Source organism: Sturnira hondurensis, unplaced genomic scaffold, assembly GCF_014824575.4.
Source record: "Sturnira hondurensis isolate 20B ecotype Veracruz unplaced genomic scaffold, ASM1482457v3 Scaffold0001074, whole genome shotgun sequence".
Lineage (NCBI taxonomy): Eukaryota > Metazoa > Chordata > Mammalia > Chiroptera > Phyllostomidae > Sturnira > Sturnira hondurensis.
In genome coordinates, this window is record NW_028073705.1 from 541,271 (window position 1) to 566,476 (window position 25,206).

A 25,206-nucleotide genomic window follows, 5' to 3' on the forward strand; every position below is an offset into this window, starting at 1 on the left:
CCTTCATATGCTCCTCTAATTTGTGACTATAATCAACCAGTTCTGTGAGCATCCTGATAAAGTGTTTTGAATTGTGCTTCTGAGAGGCTGGCAATTTCTTGGTCGCTGAGAGTTATCGGCTCTGGGACTTTGAGTTCTTCTTGCACCATCTTTCGGGCTGTTCGTTCCTGTTCCGTAGCAGGATCGGAGCCCTAAGGTGTTCACTAGAGCAGGGCAACTAAGTCACTGGGTTGTGACGTTATATGTGGGGGCGGGGTCAACGAGGAACTATGGCGTCCCGTCTGCTGCCTTCTGCCGAGGGCCCCCACAGGTGCTGCAGCTGCCACTGTCACGGGGCCTACGCGTTTTCGTCCCACTGCACACGAGTGTGCCACCACCATCAGCCCTCGCCCCCTGGGGCCTGCGTGGTCTGTCTCACTGTGCGCGAATGTGCGACCGACCGCAGTCAGTCTGCCCCACACCCTGACTGAGTCCGGGCCAATTGCACGCCTAGGTCTGGGGATCTTTCCTGCCCGACCCTGCTCTGTTGCTGGCTCCGCCCCTCTTACCGTCCCGTTGACCGGTTAGTGGTTGTCGGACTTCCCTATAATTCAATTTTCTGTTTTTTGGCTGAGTCTTTGTTCTCCAAACCTTTGTTGTATTCAAACTTGGTTGTGGGAGAAGGCACAGTGTTTTCACCTATGCCTCCATCTTGGTGGAAGTCCCCCTATATATTTTTTCAAACAGTTGCCTGAATGGTTTCTTAAAGCTTGGATTCAGGCTACACAGTAATCCTTGTATGTATACATCCCAAAATGAGATGTTTTGGTAGTCCAGTATTATCTGTACTCTCAGAGACATCCTACCTTTAGGAGAAAGCTATAGGCATTATGAATAATATATGAATATTATATATGATAGGAAGTTAAGGAATATTACAAATTCTCTGGTTTCTTTCTGTTTTTAGCATTCTGACATTTTAATCTCATTCCCTAGCCAGAAAAGAGAACAATCCATAGTTTCAGCAGGTTTAAGACATTGATATATAAATAGGTATGCAGTTTTTAAATGATTTAATTACTTAATTCCTTTTGGGTGATTCTGATGATGTTATAGCTTAATGAAAACATTGGTTGAAAAGACTTAGTCTTTTCTACCTCAAAGTATGTATTTTTGATTATTACTCATTTGTGCAGTATGCCACATTTTCCTCATTATGCCTCTTTAATTTATTTGTTGAAATTGAACCACCCAGATCTGATTTTATCATGCTTATTATACATATAGACCATAATAATAAATTCCCTTGATACCAGAAAAAACATTTATCTCATCTTTCCCCAGGTTAATATTTTAGCTTATCCAATCGAATGTCAGGTTTAATATTAAACTTTCCCTCCCCTTAGAAAACAAAACAAATCAATTTCACACTTACATGAAAATTATTTATATTTTTCTTTTCTTGCTTTTTTAACTGAAATATCTACTCTAAGGGGTGTAGGATGAAATTATGAACTTAATTACTTAAACTACCTGGTAAGTTCACATACCAGCTTTTTCCATTCAAAATAGAAAATGGTGCTTATGTGACATGGTTCACACATAGAGTTGCCTCCTCTTAATTATTATAAGCCAGAAGCTCTCAAAAGCCCCAGTGGAATTTGAAAGGCTTGCTTTATTTTGCTCATTAACTTGGAGAGAGGTATCAGATAATGAGTTACCAAAAGCTGGAACCGTGGCATTTTTAAAATCTCCTCCCAAGGGCCAAGTACAGGGGCTTGTCTCTGAAAGTCAAATGAGATCATGCACAAATCATGCTTATCATAGTGTTTTATTATATATTAAGTACCCAGTAAATAGTAATTTGGATCCTACTTGCTTCAAATTCCATCCTTCCTACTTGTTTGATATATGATGTTTGGCATATTTCCTAATTTCTCCAAGTCATAGTTTTCTCATCTACAAAATATAGGTAAAAATAAAATCTAGCTTGTGGGTTGCTCCTTGAGAGGAAAAAAAGATAATTCATGTAAAAGCACTTAAAAGAGTACTGGTTAGTTAATATCCAACAAATCTTAACTATAGTTAATATGGAAGAATAATGGCTTATTATAGTATTTCCATAGTTAATATAGAAGAATAATGGCTTATTATAGTATTTCCATTGCATTGTTTTCTGTAAAGCTTTTTTAATCAAAAGTGGTTTTTTTTAACAATTTTGTTTTATATTTAATGCTTGGATATTTACTGTCAAATACTTTAGGTATTATAGGTTTATTTGTTTTAGAATCAGTCAATTCATTTTTATATTTCCCATTATGCCTTGCATTTAATATTTATCCACATATGTGGTTTGAATGAAAGAATAATTGATAACATCTAGCTGGTCTCTAAACTGTTGTTTTATACAATTATAATGAATGATCAGTAGATGGCAGTAGTTTGTTTTCATTTTTATATTTTGTCTATTATACAATAGAAAGCCAGAAAAAAACCCTAAAACTTCCCCAATGTTAAAGCAGATATTTTTACATGAATAGGTGGTTTAAATAAAGATCATCCCAGTTCTTCAATTTATGTTGCTTTAGGAATATAGATCAAGAAGGACTAGTTACTTTATTTTTTATAGGATAAATCTGATTTTCTTCCCTTTTTAAGATTGTTTATAAAATACTTTAGAGAACACAAAAATGAGTAAGTCTTTGTATTTTCCTTTCTGGAGTATACAGTCTAATGGAGAAATATAGTATAAAATAATGGAAACAATATTAAAAATGTGTTATATAGCAGAACTTCTTTTCTAAATGCTTTACAATGTGTATTATTTCAGTTAGTACTCCCAATAATTCTAACAAGGCCAAGTACTTCTGTTGTTCCCATTTATGGATAAGGAATCTGAGGTCTGGGTTGTAAAGAATTTAACCTAATAAACTACTACCTGGCACAACCTAGATTGAAGAATAAGCTCTATATTATTCTGGGAGCTCTACTGTTATAAATCATGATATAATAAAGATATAGAAACAATTGTATGAGATAGAGAAATCACATCTACTCAGTGAGATCAGGAAAGACATCTTACAGAAGATGCCATCTAAGAGATAGTTGAAAGATTGGTTGCAGTGTTGACATGATCAGAACAGGGTTTTAGAAGCATTATCAGTAGAACTGAATTGGAGTGGTGACAGAGTAGAATTAGAAACTTATTGTGTGCCAGGCACTGTTCTAGGTCTCTGCCCTCATGGAGCTTATATTAGTAAAAGAAGGTAGAAAAGAAATAAATGTATAAGAGGCAAGTGATAATAAATGCTATTTAGAAAAAGTGAGGTAGGTTAAGGAAATGGAGTATGGAGAAGGGAAAGTCATGTGTTTTGAGAGATTTACCAGGGAAGGCTTGTCTACTAAGGTAGTATTTACAAGTGATAAGGAGTGATTGGATTGCAATGTAATTTATTTATTTATATTTTTTAAACTTTTATTTTTACTTTTCAAAATACAGTTTATTGATTATGCTATTACGGCTGTCCAATTTTCTCTCCTTCACTCCCCTCCATTCTGCACACCCTCTCCCACCCACATTCCCCTGCTTTAGTTCATGTCCATGTGTCATACTTATAAGTTTTTTAGCTTCTACATTTCCTGTACTGTTCTTGCCCTCCCCCTATTTTCTACCTACCATCTATGCTACTATTCTTTGTACCTTTCCCCCCTCTCTCCTCCTCCCACGCCCCTGTTGCTAATCCTCCATGTGATCTCCATTTCTGTTGTTCTGTTCCTGTTCTGGTTTGCTTAGTTTGTTTTTGTTTTTGTTTTATGTGTGGTTAATAATTTTGAGTTTGCTGTCATTTTACTGTACATGTTTTTATCTTCTTTTTCTTAGATAAGTCCCTTTAACATTTCATATAATAAGGGCTTGGTGATGATGAACTCCTTTAACTTTACCTAATCTGAGAAGTACTTTATCTACCCTTCCATTCTAAACGAAACCTTTGCTGGATAGAGCAATCTTGGATGTAGGTCCTTGCCTTTCATGACTTGGAATACTTCTTTCCAGCCCCTTCTTGCCTGTTAAGGTCTCTTTTGAGAAATCAGCTGACAGTCTGATGGGAATGCCTTTGTGGGTGACTGTCTCCTTATCTCTTGCTGCTTCTAGGATTCTCTCCTTTATTTTAATCTTGGCTAATGTAATTATGATGTGTCTTGGTGTGTTCCTCCTTGGGCCCAAATTCTTTAGAACTCTCTGAGCTTCCTGGACTTCCTGGAAGTCTATTTCTTTTGCCAGATTGGGGACGTTCTCCTTTATTATTTGTTCAAATAACATTTCCACTTTTTGGTCTTCCTCTTCTCCTTCTGGTACCCCTATAATTAGGGTGCTGGAACGTTTAAAGATGTCCTGGAGGTTCCTAAGCCTCTCCTCATTTTTTTGAATTCTTGTTTCTTCATTCTCTTCTGTTTGGTTGTTTCTTTGTTCTTTCTGGTCCACTCCACTGAGTTGAGTCCCAGTTTCTTTCCCATCACCATCGGTTCCCTGTACATTTTTCTTTATTTCACCTAGCGTAGCCTTCATTTGTTCATCTAATTTGTGACCAAATTCAACCAATTCTGTGAGCATCCTGATTACTGTGCATCTGATAGGTTGGCCATCTCTTTGTCACTTAGTTGTACTTTTCTGGAGCTTTGATCTGTTCTTTTCTTTGGCCATTTTTTTTTTGTCTTGACACACCTGTTACATATGAGTGGCGGAGCCTTAGGTGTTCACATGGGTGGGGCAACCCAGTCACTGTGTTGTGACGCAGTATGTGGGGAAGGGGTCAGAGAGGGAACAATGGTGCTTGCTCCTCTCTGTGTCAGATTTCAGTCACTTCTCATGCTTCCCCAAGCAAATTGGGCTCTTTTGGTGCTGCTTCCCAGGTGGGTGGGTTTGTGTCTGTTCTAGGACCCCGAGTCTCTCCAACAAACTCTCCTGTGAGGTTGGGAGTCTCTCCCAGAACCTCAACCCCCACAGGTGTTTTCAGTCAGTGTTTTGAGGCTTTATTTCCCCGGGCCGGAGCCCTGAGTTGCATGGTCTATGTTGCTCCCCAGTTTCACCTGGTTTATCTGCGTGGGAATGTGGGACCGCCTGGTCCTCCAATCACCTTGTGTGCCAAGCCCCTCCACAGTCCCCTGCATCTCTGGGTCCACCATCTGCCGCCTTTCATGCCTGGGGTCTGCCAGCCTCTGCTTTGCTGTGAGTCCTCTCCACTAGGCTGCCCGACCCCACCCCTCCTGCGGGTCTGGATGAATGTTTATTCTTTAATTCTTTGGCTGTTGGACTTCCATACAGTTCAGTTTTCTGTCAGTACTGATTGTTTGTTTGCTTTTAAATTGTTGTTGTCCTTCTTTTGGTTGTGTAAGGAGGCACAGTGTGTCTACCTATACCTCTATCTTGGCTGGAAGAATTAATTGCAATGTAATTTAAAGGTGGAACCAATGAGCTTTGCTAAAAGAATTGTATGCACCTTGTAAGAGAAAGGAGATTTTGGCTGGTCCTTTGGGTAAAACAATTGGGGCAGCAGTGGTGAGCCACATAGTTTGGGAGGATTTCCCAGAGGACCTGTGAACCACCAACAATGAGGTCTCATTTATGATTATCTTAGGGAAGTCTGGTTCAGTTGCCCCCGGCTCTACACCCCATTAGAGACCTCCTTGCTAATGTCTTCGGGGTTTGGGGCCTGAACAAGAAAAATGAACTAATAATTTATTGAGATGGAGAAGACTATGAAGAAGCAGTTTCTACTATAAAGAGTTCAGTTTGGGATGTGCTAAGTTAAGTGCCTATAATAAATCCAAATGCAGACATCAGGCAATATGTTATCAGTTTAGAGCTCAAGAGGGATGTTCAGGTTAGACATGTAAACTTAGGAGTTGTCAGCCTATGAGTGGATTTGAAAGTCATAGGACTGGATAGCATCCCCTGCAGAGTGAGTAGATGGAAAATAAGAGGCCTGAGGATTGAACACCAGAACACTCTCACATAGATGAGAAGGATGAGGAGGAACCAGCAAAGGAAACCAAAAAGTATGGTGTCTCAAGAAGGAGGGCATGATTAGGTATGTCAAATCATCATTTGTCAGGAAAGGTCAAGATAGGTCAAGAAAGATGAGGACTGAACTTTTCACTGAATGTAGCAACATGGAGGTCATAGATACTTTGATAAGAACTTTTTTTTTAAACTAAGAGTAAGGAGAGCTCCAAAAATCTCTCATGAGGAAGTCTGGCTATCTACTTTGGTATTCAGTAAATTTAGCATTTTGATCACATTTTCAGCTGACAGCTTCACAAAGAGAATCTACAAAGCATAAAGTCACCATTAAAAATGAAAACATGAGACTGAATGACCTTATCAGTGTCTTTCCATTGGTATGGAACTCCACTCTGGGCAAGAAGTAGTTTCTGAGATGTTTATGTTTGGTTCTGGCTGATGATGAGGAGGGATAAGTGAAACCTGTTAGGAATGTCAGTCAACCAATCTGTGACTATTATGAAACCTTGGACCCATTGGCATTTTGTATAATATATACCCAGTGTACTTGGAAGCAGGTAATCTTCAGGGTAGGAGCAAATTATAGTTATGAAGGGAAGTCAGGGGTCAGGCAAATGTCCAGCTTGAGAAGTTTGTAGTGATGGTCAAGAAATGAAACAAGGAATGAAGAGTGAAAAAAATCAGGAAACCAAATTTAGTAAAAGGAGATGCAAAGAGGGACAACTCACACTCTTTAATGGCCATTGGGTGAGTTTTTAAAGGATGTGGGGATGGGGAGCCAGTTTGAGAGCTTGACTGATATAGACTAACAGTAACTTAATTTACTCAACAATTCTAATTTCTCCTCACATCTGTGTGGCTTTATGTAATACCTCATGAGTGAGTGAGAATAATAAAACACTTTATTATTTAAATAAATAATAAATTGGGAGATAAATTGAAAATGTAAAGCAGGTACTTTCCAGGTGAGATTGACATATATTCATGGCTTTCTAAATTATCACACCTTCATGATTCCCTGAACATATTTGTTTACTCGGAATATTATGTGACATGATTCTAGAGAGGTGGGTTGTAGACAGTGAGCCATGTAGTGGTTGACCATATAAAATAAAAGTAAGCTTAGATATATGTGATATTTTTCCCCATAAACTTGCATTTTATTGCTAGTAAAGAGTTTATAGTATTGTAGTTAGGATCTTTCAAGCAGGCCTTCAAATAATTCTTATTGAAACAATGCAAACTGTTTTACTTTTTATTATATTAGTGAACTTACAGGGCTTAGAAGAAAAAATAATCTTTTTAAAAAAGATTTTATTTATTTTTAGAGAAGGGGAGGGGGAGAGAGAGAGAAATAGCAATGTGTGGTCCCCTCTCGCACGCCCCCTACCAGGGACCTGGGCTGCACCCCAGGCCTGTGCCCTAGACAGGGAATCAAACTGGCAAACACTTTGATTCACACACTGGCACTCATCCACCGAGCCACACCAGCCAGGGCAGTCTGTTTTTTTTTTTAATGATAAAGCACAGTGGTTAAGAGTATGCTTTTTTGGACATAGTCATATTTGCTTAGTCTGATACCTACCAAGGTCTCCAGGGAAAAACCCACATACTAGCTTATATCCAACTGCTATTTTCTTGCAAACAAGGATTATTATAGGTCTGTCTTCTACTCCGGAAGAACCCGGAAAAGATACTACGAAGGCCTTGTTGATAACAGGACACATAGGATAAAGAAGTTCTCTCATATCTGTCTGTAATCTCTTCCAAGTGAACTTGTTTTAGGCTATAATGCCTAAAATATGAATATGCTAGCATCTTGAATCTAGCAGGCAGAGATAGGCACATGGCTCTCTACAGAAAAAGAGCAGCAATAGGGTTGTGGTTGTTATTAGACTGTTCACTGGTACTCTGATTCTGCTCCTCTTGGTATATAGTATAAATCACTCTCTTATTATCTAAACTTGGGTGTAACCACAAACTGGCTTTGGCCAATGGAATGTAAGTGGGGATTATGTGTGTCATTACTAAACTGAAGACTTTGAAAGCATAATTTGCCATGTTTCCTCTCCTCTACCAGGTTGATTGTGGAAGCTCATATTAAGATGGAGCCTCCATCAAGAAAAATAAATAAAAGGCATCCAAATTGAAAAGGAAGAAGCAAAACTGTCATTGTTTGCAGATGACATGATAGTGTTTGTAAAAAATCCTATAGACTCCATCATAAAACACTCAACCTAATAAGTGAATTTGGCAAAACAGTGGGATACAAATTCAGTATTCAGAAATCAAAGGCATTTTTGTGTACCAACAATGAAATATCAGAAACAGAAATCAGGAAAAAGGAGGTAAAAGACCAATACTCAGAAAACTATACAACACTGAAGAAAGAAATTAGGGAATACACAAACAAATGGGAGCATGTACCATGTTCATGGATTGGAAGAATTAACATCATCAAAATGTCCATACTACTTAAAGCAATTTACAGATTCAATGCAATCCCTATTAAAATACCAGTAACATATTTCACAGATATAGAAAAAACATTTCAAAAATTTATATGGAACCATAAACAACCCCAAATAGCCAAAGCAATTTTGAGAAGAACAAAGTAGGAGGGACCACAATACCTGATATCAAACTATTATAATTCCACTGTAATCAAAACAGCCTGGCACTGACATAAGAACAGACACATAGATTAATGAAACAGAATACAGAGCCCAGAAATAAGCCCAAGTCTCTATGGTCAATTAATATTCAATAAAGGGGGCAGGAGCATAAAATAGAGTAAAAGTAGCCTCTTCTACAAATAGTGTTGGGAAATCTGGACAGCTACATGCAAAAAAAAAAGAAGAAACTCGATCACCAACTTACACCATACACAAAAATAAATTCAAGGTGCCCTGGCTGGTGTAGCTCAGTGGATTGAGCGTGGTTCTATTCCCAGTCAGGGCACATGCCTGGGTTGCAGGCCAGTTCCCAGCAGGGGACCCACGAGAGGCAACCATACACTGATATTTCCCTTGCTCTCTCCTTCCCCTACCCTCTAAAGATAAATAAATAAAATCTTTTAAAAAAAATAAATAAATACATTCAAGGTGGATAAGCCCTGGCTAGTGTGGCCCAGTGGATTGAGCATGGGACTGGCAACCAAAAGATCACTGCTTCCGTTTCCAGTCAGGGCACATGCCTTGGTTGAGGGCCAGGTCCTCAGTGGGGGTGCTCAAGAGGCAACTGCATATTGATGTTTCTTTCCCTCTCTTTCTCCCTCCCTTCCCCTTTATAAAAAAATAAATAAAACCTTTAAGTTCAAAGTGGGTAAAAGACTTAAATATAAGTTGTGACACCATAAAAGTTCTAGAAGAGAACATAGGATAAAAATCGCAGGTATTCCATGCAGCAATATTTTTACTGATATGTCCTCTAGAACATAAAGAAAAGAATAAACAAATGGGATCTTATCAAAATAAAAAACTACATGGCTAAATAAAACAGCATTAAAATGAAGAGAACCAACTGTATGGGAAAACATATTTGTCAAGGGTACCTCAGGCAAGGGTTTGATCTCCAAAATATATAGAGAACTCACACGACTCCACTCCAGGAAGACAACAACCCGACTAAAAAATGGGCAAACGACTTCAATAGACACTTTTCTAAGGAGGACATGCAGAAGGCCCAGAGACATAAGCATAGGTGCTCAGTGTCACTAATCATCAGAGAGATGCAAATTAAAACCGCAATGAGATACCACTTTACACCACTGAGAATGGCCATCATAAATGAATCAACAAACAACAAGTGTTGGAGAAGATGTGAAAAAAAGGAAACCCTAGTGCACTGTTGGTGGGAATGCAGACTGGTGCAAGCACTGTGGAAAACAGTATGGAATTTCCTCAGAAAACTAAAAATGGAACTGCCTTTTGATCCAACAAGTCTACTGCTGGGATTATATCCTAAGAACCCTGAGACCCCAATCCAAAAGAACCTATGCACCCCAATATTCATAGCAGCGTGATTTACAATAGCCAAGTGCTGGAAGCAACCTAAGTGTCCATCAGTAAATGAGTGGATCCAAAAACTGGTTCATTTATACAATGGAATACTATGCAGAAGAAACAAAGAAAGAGCTCCTGCCCTTTGCAACAGCATGGGTAGAACTGGAGAGCATTATGCTAAGTGAAATAAGCCAGGCAGTGAAAGAGAAATACCATATGACCTCACCTCTAAGTGGAACCTAATCAACAAAACAGACAAGCAAGCAAAATATAACCAGAGAGAGTGAAATTAAGAACAAACTGATAGTAGCAAGAGAGGAGCGGGGAAGGGATAATGGGGGGATAAGGAGGAAGGGTTTTCAGGAACATCTATAAAGGACACATGGACAAATCCAACGTGGGGTGGATCAGGGGTGAGAAGTTGGAATGGCTGGGGTGGATGGGAGTGGTGGGAGGAAAATAGAGAAAACGGTACTTAAACAGCAATTTTAAAAAAAGGTGAAGTCTCCATCAGCCTTAGCTTTCTTAAATGGGAAGTACTTCCCTGCCAACCTTGTATTGACATAGAGCATCATAAGAAATAAGCATTCATTATTTTAAGCCATTATTTTATTTGAGGTTATTATTGCAATATAACTTTGCCTATCTCTTTTACATTTATTTTAAATTATAGTTGATATGCAATATTATATTAGTTTCAGATGTACAATATAGAACTTTAAAGGTTGAGTGGTGAATGAGTAATTATAGTGGGTTTAATAAGAATAATAGGAAAGGAAGCGGACAGCAAGCATCTTGGCTATGAAGAACAAAATATAGCTGAAGGAGGTTATAGGGTAAAGAAAGGGTGATTATTATTGTTAAATGTATGATGAGTTTAGAATAATATTTTTTACTAAATTAAGAAAGAAAGTCTTAACTACATTACTCAAGTAGTAATGTCCTTGAGTAGAACAAAAAGGAATACAAAAGTGGAGGATTTGCCTTAGATGGGAATAAGGACACTATTCATTGCAAGAAAAGAATAGATTAGCTGTAGGTACAGGTGCAGGAACACTGGTAGATGGGGTGTGGTTTACCATCCTCTCTGATTTTTCTACTATCTCAGCTACATAAATAGCTGAGAGTAGCTTAGTATAACTAAAAGAGGAATGGGAAAGATGTGGGAAGTTTGAAGACAAAGGAGAAGGAATGAAATCAATACCTGTGAAACTTGGCGAATTCTAATGGCCAGCATCAGTTGTCCACTTGACACAAATAGTTTTGAATTTAAAATGAGACCTCAGAATAGGTATTTATTGAGGCATTTCAGCTACTAGAGTATGTGTAAAGCAGCTGGTTAGGATTTTTTTAGGGAAGTAGGACAGTGAGAGTGTTATAATAGAAGTGAGGATGAATATGAAGGAATCTAAGCCAGGTAAGGAGTGAACTGAATATATGATAAGACAAGAGAGTGTGAAATGTAGAAGAGTCAATGTGATTGAACAGCTCTTGTAGTCAAAATACTCAGAGGAATGAGCTGAAACTGAAAAGAGTTTGAATCTGAGATTATGAATGAGGTATAGTTATAATCTGTGGATGGGTGGGGAGGGTGGATGAGAGAATACTTTAAAGAACTAAGAGGTTAAGATATGAGAAGTACCATTGTGTGGATGTTGAAATCCCAAAGAAATAGAAGAGGAGTAGCAATAGAGACACAATAAATTAGATACTACCCTGTAGGAGTAAGGAGTAGTGATCTAGAAGTCGACTGATAACAGCAAGGAAGGGTAAAGCGTATATAGTAGCCTGATGGCATGAACTTCAAAGAAACTAAGTAGTTTAGGGAAAGAAGAGGATAATAGTCTGGCAGTAGTAATGGAGAACAAGAAAAGTGCCTCACCTCCAGACTTAATGGCTTGAGAATAAGAAAGCACTATCTTTGAGGATTTCAGTTATAACTGGGGGGGAAAAGGTGAAAGAAGAGTTTACTGAAGAACTTGAAGCTGATTTTGCTGCAAATGGACTAAGAATTCCAGGGGTCACATGGAAGGATATAAAAGAATTGGGGAGTGGGTAGTATATCAGATCAAGGGGCTTTCTGAGCCTAATTAGGATGATCTTCATGATTAGGAATGACCTGGGGGCCTTAGGCTTCCAGCAAGTGAGGTTAACAGAGATGTGGGGTATAATAGGAATAATGCCCACAGTGTCTTAGACAGATTGTGGTGATGACACTATGATTTGGAGGAGAGAGAAATGGGACATACCAGAAAGGTAACTTACCTAGAAGGAACTTAACAAGACAATGAAGAATTCACTGAGTCTCCTCTTCAGTCATACAAATTGTGGTGTTGAGGCCACTGGAGATCTGTAGGAACTGAAACAGCTTCAGTGGTAGACTTCACTGAAATAGTTCCCCTAAAAAGAAATGTGGGAATGGAAAGGAAGGAGTTAACTAAAGTGATATTCTAGCAATATAAGAATACAAAAGTAGTTGGATTCTAGAATGGTATGTAAGATATTACTCTTTAAAAAATTATAATCTTGGTACTCTAATACACTGGTCAAGATCATGAAACTTGGAGACAAATTACCTGAATTCAAATAAAATCTCTAAAAGCTGTGTGACTTTGGGTGAATTTCTTGATTTCTTTGTGCTTACTGTATTTCTCTGTAAAATAGGAATTATAATAATAGTATCTAACACATAGGATTAAATAAGTTATTATTTGAAAGTTAATGTTTCTAAAGTTCTTACACATGCACAAAATAACCACTATTTAAGATTTGCTTTTGTTGTTGTTTTTATCTAAAGCACTTAGAACAGTGTCTGACCAAAGTAAGAGCTATATAATTGTTTACCTTTTTAAAAAATTTAAGTCATTTTTGTTTTTCAATTATAGTTGACATACATTATATTAGTTTCAGGTGTACAGCCTAGTGATTAGACATTATATAACTCACTAAGTTGTCTTCCTGATAAATCTTGTACCTATCTGACACAGTACATAGCTATTAGAATATTATTGACTGTATTCCCTCTGCTGTGCTTTATAACCCCATGACTGTTCTGTAACTGCCAACTTGTGCTTCCTAATCCCTTCACCTTTTTCACTCATCTCCATAAGCCCCCTTCCATCTGGCAACCATCAAAATGTTCTCTGTATCTACGAGACTGTTTCCGTTCTGCTTGTTTGCTTATTCTGTGTTTTTTTTTCATATTCAATTGTTGATAGACATGCATTTAATGCCATTTTATTGTTCATATTTTTTATCTTTTTCTTCTTTCTTTTAAAGGAGACCCTTTAACATTTCATGTAATACTATGGCGGTAATGAACTCTTTTAGCTTTTTCTTGTCTGGGAAGCTCTTCATGTGTCCTTCAATTGTAAATGATAGCTTTGCTAGGTAGAATAATCTTGGTTGTAGGTCCCTGCTTTTCATCACTTTGAAAATTTGGGGTCCCTCGCTGCTCAGGGGGGACCTCCACAGCCAAAATATCCCTCCCAATTTTAATCCACCACTGGTGGGACCAACTCATTCTGCATCTCTGCCCCTCTATCCAGTTTTGCTGTGCTTCTTCTTTAAATCCCTAGTTGTAGGACGTCTATTCAGCTAGATTTCAGGTGGTTCTGAATGATAGTTGTACTGTAGTTTTGCTGTAAATTTAGCATGGTTGTTGGAGGAGGCGAGCACTGCATTCACTTACACTGCCACCTTGACCGGAAGTCTAATTGTTTGCCATTGTAATCAACTGAAAGAACTAACTGAAAGTATAAATATGCATTTTCAAGATTATTAGGTAGAATTAAGGATAAAGTCTATAATCATAAAACCCATACAAAAGAGCTAGAGAGAAAAATCAGTCTTGGATTTATTAGCATTAATCTGAGCTAGTTTGTATGATAAGCAGACAGGTCATAGGTTAATGGTTAATGAACAGTATGAATGGGCTCAGTATCAGGGAAGACATCATAAAGGAGGCAAATTTGAAGTGAGATTTGGAAGGAAGGTAGGGACATAAAGAAATGAGAAAGAATCATAAATTCTCAGGGGTGGTTATGACCCTGTGCTGAGTAAAGTTCCCAAGATTTCTTTATTTTGGTGATATATTTCTGGATAGATTTGAGTCTCCTGACTTAAGAAATAATTTAACTTTGTTGTTCTTTTCTTTTTGCTTATGTTTCAGGTTTCAGCCTTTTGTTTTTGTTTTTGGAAAACACATGTAACTAGTATATAAGTATTTTACATTTAATGAATCATTAGGAAAGATATTTAGTAATTTTGCAGATTTCATTGTACATGCCTTACCTTATGGCAGTATTTCACTTGTTTTGGCATGCAAAGTTTATCATGACTTTTTTATGATTGGAAATATTCACAAATTCTATAAAATTTGACTAAGATTTTTTTAAAGAATGTCATTTAAAAAAATTCATATGTTCAAATGTTAAATAGGAGATGACAATTAGAGAAGTATTTAACATTAAATTTCTTTTATTAATCATGCAGATTTGTATGATCTCTTTTGCATAGGAATGGACAAGCAAATTCAGATACTCTTGTACCTAAAGATGCTAATGTCTTTAACTATGCCAATTTAGCTTTCAATTGCTGTGTTTGTAGAAGAAGCAACTCTTTTTCTTCATCTTTCAAAGGAGAAAAATACCCCTTCATCTTATCAATTATTCCTGGGTATAGTCGAGGTTAAAATATGATTTTAAAGTGGCATAGGGCTTACTCAGGCAAGAATAGCACTGACAGGAGGGCTGTATTCTCTACAACCTATACCGAAGGCAGAAATTGCTAATTCAATTTGGCACTGTTTCTACCTCATTCTGGCTATAGTTTTAGAATCCATTTCATTGCAGTAGTGGAAGTACCAGCTACCAATCCATAGTAATTAATTAGTCATTAAGTATGTCAGTTACTGTACCGACTGTGTTATATATATTACCTTAATTATTACAATAGTCCTGTGAGATTTTACAGATGAGTACAGTGGTGACCAAAGAAGTTAAGAAACTTGGTCAAGATTATAACAGCTAAAAAGCAGGAGAACCAAGACTGAAATATGGTTTTAGTTTTCTCCAAAATCTCTTACTTAACTACTGTAATTTAAGTCTTGAAACTGATGGTGAAATGTCATTGCCATTCCTATGAGGTATTTGGCAATTAATTTTCTTTTGGGATCACTAGGATGTATGAAAAGAAAAGTGAAAACTAAAATACTATCAACATTGATTATTTTGTAGGAGTAAAAAAGGTGAACCAAGAAGGGGAAAAAGGCACAGAAGAATGTCAAGCAACAAAGAAAGGGAGAATCAACAAGCTCCTGAAGAAGGTGACAAAGCAATCTTTAGAAATAAATAATGAAAAGATAAGCAGCAACAAAAAAGTACATGATAGGACAATTGTGTTAAAATCATAAATTAGAAAGTAAAATAATAGAAGTAATAGAAGATAAATAAGACACTTAGAATATTGGGAAGCTGTTAAATTTCTCCAGGAAGAAACTTATTCAATGTTTAGAAAAGGCATAACATCCTGAAAATGCACGTCTGTAATGAAAATTCATCAACTATAATTGCTCAATTGTTATGGTGGCAGTATAATTATAGGATATGTAATGGTGGTCTGGATAAAAATAATTAGTGTAGTCAAAATATTTATATTGTTCCATAAAGAAACAGGTATTAACATAGCAGTAGGCTATTTTGAATTCTCTATTATTATGGCATTTGATTTGGTTTTATTTATAGCCAGAAAGGGAAAACTACCAACCCTAAATTTATTTATGAAAGAACATCACATTTTTTATGAATGAGTAAAGAAACATGACTTGTTTGCTTTTAAATTTTTATTATGTATGTTATTTCTTTCACTAGATCTGGCTAAACAAGACACAGCTTCATTAACTGATGCTTTAGAGCAAGTTGCAAAGCAACAACAATCACAAACATCAGAAATAGAAAAAAACAAAAAAATTCTGTATCATTTACAGGTAACTTGTTTTTATACTGTCTTCTAAGTGAGTCTTTATTTTCTTCAAAATTCGATTAAATTGGTAATAGGAAAGTTATTGAGGGTATTTAAGTTTGGGACTCAATACCCATACTTTTATATTTATGTCTTTCTTAATTATTCTGCTATCCCTAAGTGAAACCCAAATGAGTATTCCAGTTTTGTGGAGCATTCTACACACCCAATATACAAATAATCAACAATGTCATTGCAGCTGTGGTATGAGCATATAATGCCCAATGTGTCACATAAAATTAATTTAAATTCACTTCTATTTGATAGGTTTTCCTACAATGCTGATATTTAGGGAAGGTTAAGTTTTTAAGCCAGTGTTTTAAAAGCTGTAGCTTGTGAATTACTAGTTGTCAGTGTACATTTCAAATAGATAAGGAAAATTTCTGTGTTTCTTAAATTTTTAAAAAATATTTTATTTATTTATTTTTAGAGAGAGGGTAAGGGAAGGAGAAAGAGTGGGAGAGAAACATCAATGTGTGGTTCCCTCTCATGTGTCTCCTATTGGGGACCTGGCTTGCAACCCAGGCATGTGCCCTGACTGAGAATCGAACCGGTGACCCTTTGCTTCGCAGGCCCATGCTCAATCCACTGAGCTACACCAGCCAGGGCTGTGTTTCTTATATTTCATAATACATTTATAATTCCACTACAGGGGATCTGGAAGCCATATTTGGTTTTTGCATACAGCATAATATATATGAATAATATTTTAATATAGCTTAGTATGTTAATATATATTTAGCATAATATGTTAACATAGCTTTAAAAAGCTAAATGGAAACAGTACCTTTACTATGTGGTTTACAAAGGATTTTTGTTAGATATATCATAGAAATAAAAAGAAGAGGTTTCAGAGCTGACTTACCTAGTTTGAAAGACAAAATTTACTACTTCCAGCTCTGTGATTTAATTTCTCCATGCTTCTATTTTCTCATTTTTTAAATGGAGGTAATAATAGGAACTGTCTATAAGGTTTTCATGATCATTAATAAATTAATACTTGAAAATATTATGTAAGGTATCTTTGCTGGAGCGCCAGTGGACAGTATAGGACTGTTTTTTTTTTTTTTAAGATTTCATTTATTTTTAGACAGAGAAGAAGGGTAGAAGAATGAGAGGGAGAGGAACATCAATGTGTGGTTGCCTCTCATGTACGCCCTACTGGGGACCTGGCCTGCAATCCAGGCATATGTCCTGACTGGGAATTGAACCAGCAACCCTTTTGCTTGCAGGCTGGCACTCAGTCCACTGAGCCACACCAGCCAGGGCAGGACTGGATTCTTATATTGGCTTTAAGAATATGTTAATGCATCCACAGGGACCTGATAATGATTATATTATAGCAGTAATATGTATTTCTTATGCATATTCACATTGCATTAGTCACTGTTAGAAAGGAATTCATATTTACAATATAATCGAATATAAAAATAATGTCTTCAGTTTCTATAATGGAATTTCCTGAAATATTTCTCAACCTTCAAAGAATTTCACAGATGTTATTTCACTTATGTTGAGGGTCTTCTTTCTATTATGCATGTTACTGAACATGGTCCACTTTTTAAGTTGCTCATTGTCATTTGAAGAGGGAGACAAAGCAGTAAAACTAATAATTACATGCAAGGTGTCAGTGTCAACAATAGAGGCATGAGTACAGATTTAACACTGAAGTTGTGATCACAAAGAAAGTTATCTTTAGTTGAGTTTTAAAGGACAGAGTTCACTTTAATGATCGGGTGTGTGGGACAGATTTAAAGGTTAAGGGGTGAGGAACACAGTATTCCAGGCAAAAATAACCTGAGAAAATTCAAAGAGACCTTAAATAACATTGGTGCATTCACAAAACTATAGGTAGTTGAGTGGTGCTATAGCATAGAGTGTGTTTTGAGAAGTGGTGAGAGATGTATGCCATGGTATGAAACTTGGGCTTTACTTTAAAGGTTATAGGAAGGTTTTGATAGTCTTTAAGCAAGGGAGCAAGTGATTAAATTTATGTTTTAGAAGGAAATTCTAGATGTGTAAAAATACTTATAATACAACAGCCATTTATGATAAAAAAATTCTCAGCAAATTAGGGATAGAAGAGAAATTCCTCCATCTAAAAAAGGGCATCTACATAAATCCTATAGCCAACTATACATGTAATGATGAAAGAGAATTTTTTTTTTCATAAGATCAGGAAGAAAGCAAGATTGTGTGCTCTTAACACTTCTATTTATTTTTTGCTACTGGTGGTTCAAGCCAGTGCAATCATGCAGAGAAAGAAAATAAAAGATACTCAGGTTGGAAAGAAGGAAGTAAAACTGTTTTCACTCACAAGCATGATTTATCTTTAGAAAATCCCAAGGAATCTATTTTTTAAAAGCTGTTAGGAATAATAAGTTAGTTTAGAATGCTTGTAAGATATAAGATTACTTATCAAAATCAATTATATTTCTATATACAACAAGGGAAACCATCAACAAAATTAAAAGAAAACCCACTGAATGGGAGAACATATTTTCCCAAAAATATGATAAAGGGTTGATATCCAAAATTTATAAAGAACTTATAAATCTCAACACCAAAAACCCCCAAACAATCCAATTAAAAAATGGGCAAAGGACCTGAATAGACATTTCTCTAAAGAGGACATACAGATGGCCAATAGACATATGAAAAAACACTCAATATCACTAATCACCAGAGAAATACAAATTAAAGCCACAATGAAATAACACCTCAGGTCTGTTAGAATGGCTATTATCAATAAATCAACGAACAAGAAGTGTTGGAAAGGATGTGGAGAAAGGGGAAACCTTGTGTACTGTTGGTGGGAAAGCAGGTTCATGCAGCTACTATGGGAAGCCATATGGAGTTACCTCAAAAAATTAAAAATGGAACAGTCTTATGACCCAGCAAATCCACTTCTGGGAATTTATCAAAAGAAACCCAAAACACTAATTCAAAAGAATATATGCACCCCTATATTCATTGCCGTGTTATTTATGATCACCAAGATATGGAAGCAGCCAAAGTGTCCATCAGTAGATGAGTAGATAAAACAGCTATGGTATATTAACACAATGGAATACTACTTGGTCCTTGGTCATAAGGAAGAGGAAAATTTTACCCTTTTCTGACAGCATGGATGGACCTAAGAACATCATGCTAAGTGAAATAAGCCAGAGAAGAACAAATACCATATGATTTCACTCATATGTGGGATCTAATGAACAGACTAAGCTAACAAGAAAATAGAGACAGACTCATAGACAGAGAGCAGACTGACAGCTCTGAGGGAAATGTTGGGGTGGAGAGATTAAACAATATAGAAGAAAGTGAGAAAGAACTCAGGAACGTGAACAATAATGTGATTTCAGGGAGAGGAGGAGGATGGAAGTGGAAGAGAGTATACGGGGTATAAATGGTGATGAAAAAAATAAGATAAAAATAAATTATAAAAAAAGACTGAACATACCAAGTGTTGGTTTAGATATGAAAGAATAGAACTCTCAGATACTGTTATTTGGGATATAAAATGGTATAACCACCTGGGATAACAATTTACAGTTTTTAAGAGGTTAAAATATATCTACCATATTACCCAGTTATTCAATTTTTAGGTATTTGTTTACACAAGAAAAATAAAAGTGTATATGTCCATTGGAAATCTGGAAACAACCTAAGTGCCCATCATATGAATGGTTAGGCAAAATGTGATATATTCACATAAGGAAAACTACTCAGAAATAAAAAGGAAGAGCTACTGATTTATCCAACAACATGGACGAAATCTCAATTATGTAGAGTAAAAGGAGTGAGATTTTAAGAAGTATAGTTTGTATAATTCTATTTGTATTAAATTCTCAAAAATGTAAGGTAATTTTTAGTGACAGGAAGCAAGTGAATTGTTACCTGGAATCAGAGATGAGGAGGGAAGGATGGATTGTAAAGCAGCAGGAAGAAACATTTTGTGGATAGTAGATAATGTGTATTATGTTCATTATGATGGTTTCATATCATAAATGTATGTCAAAATTCATCAAACTGTAAAGTTTAAATATCTCCAGTTTATTTACATCAAGTATACTTGATTAAATCTGTAAATTAAAAAGGAGAGGAAGAGGGGGAGAGAAGGGAGGAAGAGGAAGAAGGAAGAGAGGGAGAGAAGGAAGGAAAGAGGGGAGAGGGAGGAGAAATGTGAGGGGGAAGAACAGCAACAACAACAAGAAATGTAATTCTAGTGGAAGAGATTAAAGGAGGAAGGGATTTTAGGAGGAACTGTCTAAAACTGGAGAGAAAAGTAAACAATTAGGTTAGTCCAGGAAAGAGAAGAAATGATGACCAAATTAGTGGAAATGCCATGGCTTTCCATATTAATCAATAGGGTCAACAGATTGATCTTCTTGGGATGGCATGTGTCCCTTTCCTGACAGTTCCATGTTCATCACTAGTCATTCATGTAATGATATTTGTTGAGCACTCCTTTGTGCCAGGTACTATTTTAAACACTGGGAAGGTTGTGATAAAGAAGATATAGACCAAGGTTACTGTACCCATGGATCTTACTTTCTAGTAAGGGGAGGCAAGCAGTAAAGAAATAAACAAAAATTAACTCTATTGAAATGTTAAAAAAACAAATACAATAGAATAATGTGTAGAGAGTAACTTGGAGAAGAGGGTGGGTGGTTAATTTATATTTTGATTCAGGGTAGAGTATTCTGAGGATTAATAATAAAGCTGAATTGTGAAAAGCAAAGGCACTAACAGGTAATAGCTAGGGGTAGGGAATTCTAAAGTAGAGACAAGTACAAATGCCCTTAGGTGGGAGGGAGCTTGGCATATTTAATAAACAGAAAGGGGGCTGGAAGATGAGGAGAAAAACATAAGAAAGGTGGAAATGTAGATAAAGGCTAGAGCGTATATGACCTTGTAAACTACGTTAACAATTTGAATTTTATTAATGAAAAGGAAAACCATAAGAGGACCTGAAGCAGGGAAGTAATATGTGATTTGATTTTTAATGGAGCTTAATTGAGGCACAGGGGGAAGAATGAAAATAGGAAGATCAGTTAGAAGCTAAGGTCTGCTAAAAAAAATGGTCAGCAGTGAATTTGGTATTTTATTTTGGAGGCCAAACCATCAAGATTTGCTGGTAAATAGGTGTTAGGTGTAAGGTAAAGGGAAGAATCAAGAATGACTTCTAGATTTTTGAGTATTCAGGTACAGTTTATTGAAATTAAGATGACTGGGGGAGGAACATGTTGAGTGTGTAAATTAAATGTTCTTTTCTGAACATGTATAGTTGATATGTTTGTTAGTTATAGAAATAGAAATGTCAAGTGGGCATTCAAAATATCAGAACTGGAGATAAATACTGAGATTCATCAGCATGTTGTATTTTTCAGTGTACTTCCCTCTCTTGTGTGCCAGGAAAAGGATAGACTGGGTCTGCTTTTTAGTGCAGTGACTCCCTCCCAAAATTATAAAAGTGTTTGCAGTAGAACCATACTAGATAGAAAAAAAAAGATTGGGGGGGGGTGGCCTGCAGAGTTGTTTTGATGTCAGTTAGATTTACATAATAAGGAGAAACAGGTACACAAGGATGGCCCCAAAAATAGTACCGTTAATTAACTTGGTACTTGTGAAAATAAGGGTATGGTAATTTGCATTTTGGTCCCAGTCTTCATCATTTTGTGTATTCAAACCCTTTACCATGTATCATTATGCTCTCCCATAGTGGATGGGCATACAACTAACCTTTGACTGTGAATTTCATCATGTGATCCGTCAGTATGTTAGCAGATATTATTCAAACAGAAGCTTGAGAAACCTCTTCCATAATTAAGTTTCAGATCTTCTGCATCTGATATCATAAGAACATGCCTGGCCTGGCTCAGTAGAGGAAAAGATATGTGTGTTGCAAAGGCAAGACACCCGAGCTGCCCAGTTAGCCAAACTAGATTATCCAAAAGCCATCCAACCTCTACACATCTGAGCAAATCCAACCAAGGTCAATGTCTCACCACCTTCAGCTGTTTCCAGTCATATGAGCAATAAACACTTATTTTTTAAGTCACTGAGGTTGTACCATTCTGACAATACATAATTGATACAAGGCAGAATATGATGAAAATGAGGGGAGGATTAGTCTGATTTTTGGATATGATGAGTTTGAAATGGCTAGTAGCAGCTCGGTATAGGACTCAGCAGTTACTTAAGTTCTGTGAATCATCAGCACATATGTAGCTCAAGTATGGCTAGTGACAGGAGGAAATTATGAAGACTGCACTCTAAGGAAGACCTGCATTTGAAGGAACCATTGTGACTGAAAAGGAATGCTCAGAGATACCGGGGAAGAATCAGAGAAGAGTGATAGTCTGGAAATAAGAAACAGACTCATAGACACAGAGAACAGACTGATGGTTACCAGTGTTGGGCAATAGTTTGGAGGACTAGGTGGAAAAAGATGTAGAAATTGAGAAGTACAGATTGGTAGTTACAAAATAGTCATGGGATGTAAAGCACAGCATAGGAAATATAGTCGATAATATTGGAATAACTATATATGGCACCAGTTGGGTACTGAAAATATCAAGGAAACATTTTATAAAGTGTATGATTGTGTCACCTGAAACTAATATAAAATAATATTGAATGTAAACCGTATTTGAAAAAAGCACCTTTTAAGATTTTAAAAAGGAGGTGTTTGTTAGAACTGCCAAATGCCCAGAGAGGTAAGGTAAGCATTTTTATACTCATTTTACAAATGAAGTAAAATTAGGTTTGTATAGGTTGATTAAGTTTGCTATGTGTAATGGTAACAACTGGTGAATAACAGTAAAGGCTCTAGAACATAGGTCTTCTGAATGTTTTAACCTGGGGCTTTATCATTTTATCGTGTTGTTTCTCTTTAGTATGTATTTTGATGTAAATGTATTATTTAAATGATTGTAAGGTATCTTTTACATATAAGATGTTAAAACAAATCATAAAATTTTAATATTTAAAATTATATGAATAGTAAAAAATAAGTATCATAAAAAAGAAAATTTTACCCTTTGCAACAACATAAATGGACCTAGAGAACATTATGCTAAGTGAAATAATCCGGTCAGAGAAAGACAAATACCATATGATCCCACCTACGTGTGGAATCTAATGAGCAAACTGAAATAACAAGCAAAATAGAGACTCATAGATAGAGAGTAGGCTGACAGCTGTGGGGAACAGTATTAGGGGGTGAAGGGATCTGGCAAAAAGAAAAAGGACTCATGGACACAGATAACTGTGGTGATTGCAGGAGGGGGGATAAATGGTAATGGAAAAATACAATAAAAATAAACTATTAAAATAAGAAATATATAACTGGGCTCCCACTGAAATTATAACATAATATTGTTATGTTATTGAATGTTTCCTTCCATTTTACATCCATTTTTCTATAGCTGATAAATATTTTTTCATGTTGTGATTTCCTTCATGAACAATGGATTGAAAAATGACTTTTTCTCTCATGTTGAATATCATGAATTGATAATAATAATGTTGAAATATTTTACAGAATGAACTTCATGAGCTGGAAAAACAAATAGCATCTGTTTCTGCAGAAACTAAAGAAACAGAAAGGCTAATTTATCGGCAAGATGCTGCCATGGAGAATAGCAAACTTCACTGTGAAAACCTGGAAATGCAAATCAAATCCTTACATATAGAAAATGTAAAACTTAAATTTGACATAGAAGTAGCCCAAGAAAATTTTGAGGAACACCTGATAAGGTATAATGAATACTATGCAAAAATAAAAGTGCATAAGGACAGTTTGAGGGAGGAAGAAAGCAAATGGTCATTTATGACTGAACTCCAAGAAAAACAAGATCTTGTTAAAAAATTAAAGACAATGAAAGAGGAACTAAGGCAAGATCTCCAGAATCCAGAAGGAAACTGGATGAAACAAGTACAGGTTTGAAATATCACTTATTAAATATTTTTCTGTTCTTTTAAAATTTACATTTATTAAATGATAAATTTATCATTAACTTAATAAAATATCATAGCTACCTTAACTAGATTCAGAAACTAATATTTTCATAACTTTAAAAGACTTGAATAAGTACATGACTTATGTAACAACTATGCCAAATGTGCAAGTGTGTAAAGAAGACATCCCTAGCTCCCATGTGGATTAATAAAAGTACATAGTCAAAAAAAAATCATGGTGAACAGTTAATCCATTTGTTGCAGAAAGTGTGACTCACAAAAATGTTGAAACCCTAGCTTCTAAGTGATTGGATTCAGGGCAAAACTAGTTAGTTTAGAATGCTTAATACTGTTATGCAAACAATATGAATTAATAATTGCAGTTTACACATCTATTTTTTTCATATTCTTTGAAGAAAGTAAAAGAGACAAACTTAAAATATCTATTATGCCTTGCTATAGACTTACAACTATCCTTTACACTGTTTTTGGACAATTACCATGTTGCCACTATCATTTATGTCTTACTTCCATTTGGATTTTAGTTCTAAATTTTTAAATCTATGGTTTGTTCCTTGGGATAATAGATAATAGTTTTTTAAAATTATATGCACCCATAGAAGTAATATTCTAATTCTATTTATCAAAATTAAACTAGTTTTCTTAAATTATTAAAAACACTGAAAATCTTGGGTTTATATTTATTGTTCATTGTTTGACTTTAAATTTTATAAATATACAGGAAGACATTACAAAGCTAAAGGATGAAATTAAAACTATAAAAGAATCTATCATCGAAAATACTTCTTTTCTTCAGGTAGAAAATAAGACACATGAAAAATTAAGAAAAGAAATAGAGGTAAGTCTTAGTTACCTGGATTTCAGTGTTTGATGGGATCATTTCTTAAACTTATACTATATTCACACTTTCCACAGTTAACTCTCAATCCTCCAAACAGCTAGAGAACAATGAAGAACTATATAAAGGATTAGACAAGTCCAAATCATTAATGGATATTTAGAGATAACTCTCTCATTCTAAGATATTAAAATATGAATGTATTTAGACAAAGCAAGCAATCACTCATATGTAAATATGGCCAAAAATTCTGCGAGGTCTCATTCCACCAACAACCTGGTGACTGATTAATGGCTAGAACGTAGAAGTTATTGAATAAAAAATGATGACCATTTCAAGACAGACATCAGAAGCTCCTC

The 25,206-nt window shown here is 35.9% G+C and overlaps 1 protein-coding gene across 2 annotated transcripts in view; it reads left to right on the forward strand.

Annotated features, from left to right (window-relative positions):
- Positions 1 to 25,206, forward strand: part of CCDC122 (coiled-coil domain containing 122) — a 51,359-nt gene that overhangs the window by 4,732 nt on the left and 21,421 nt on the right. Inside the window, exons 2-5 of one of the 2 annotated variants that reach the window (XM_037060048.1) lie at positions 15,243 to 15,331; positions 15,876 to 15,991; positions 23,573 to 23,971; positions 24,731 to 24,847. In XM_037060048.1, the coding sequence (XP_036915943.1) occupies positions 15,286 to 15,331; positions 15,876 to 15,991; positions 23,573 to 23,971; positions 24,731 to 24,847 (678 nt within the window). In that variant the 5' untranslated portion in view covers positions 15,243 to 15,285. The remainder of the gene's footprint in view (positions 1 to 15,242; positions 15,332 to 15,875; positions 15,992 to 23,572; positions 23,972 to 24,730; positions 24,848 to 25,206) is intronic. The other variant, XM_037060058.1, reaches the window with a different exon arrangement.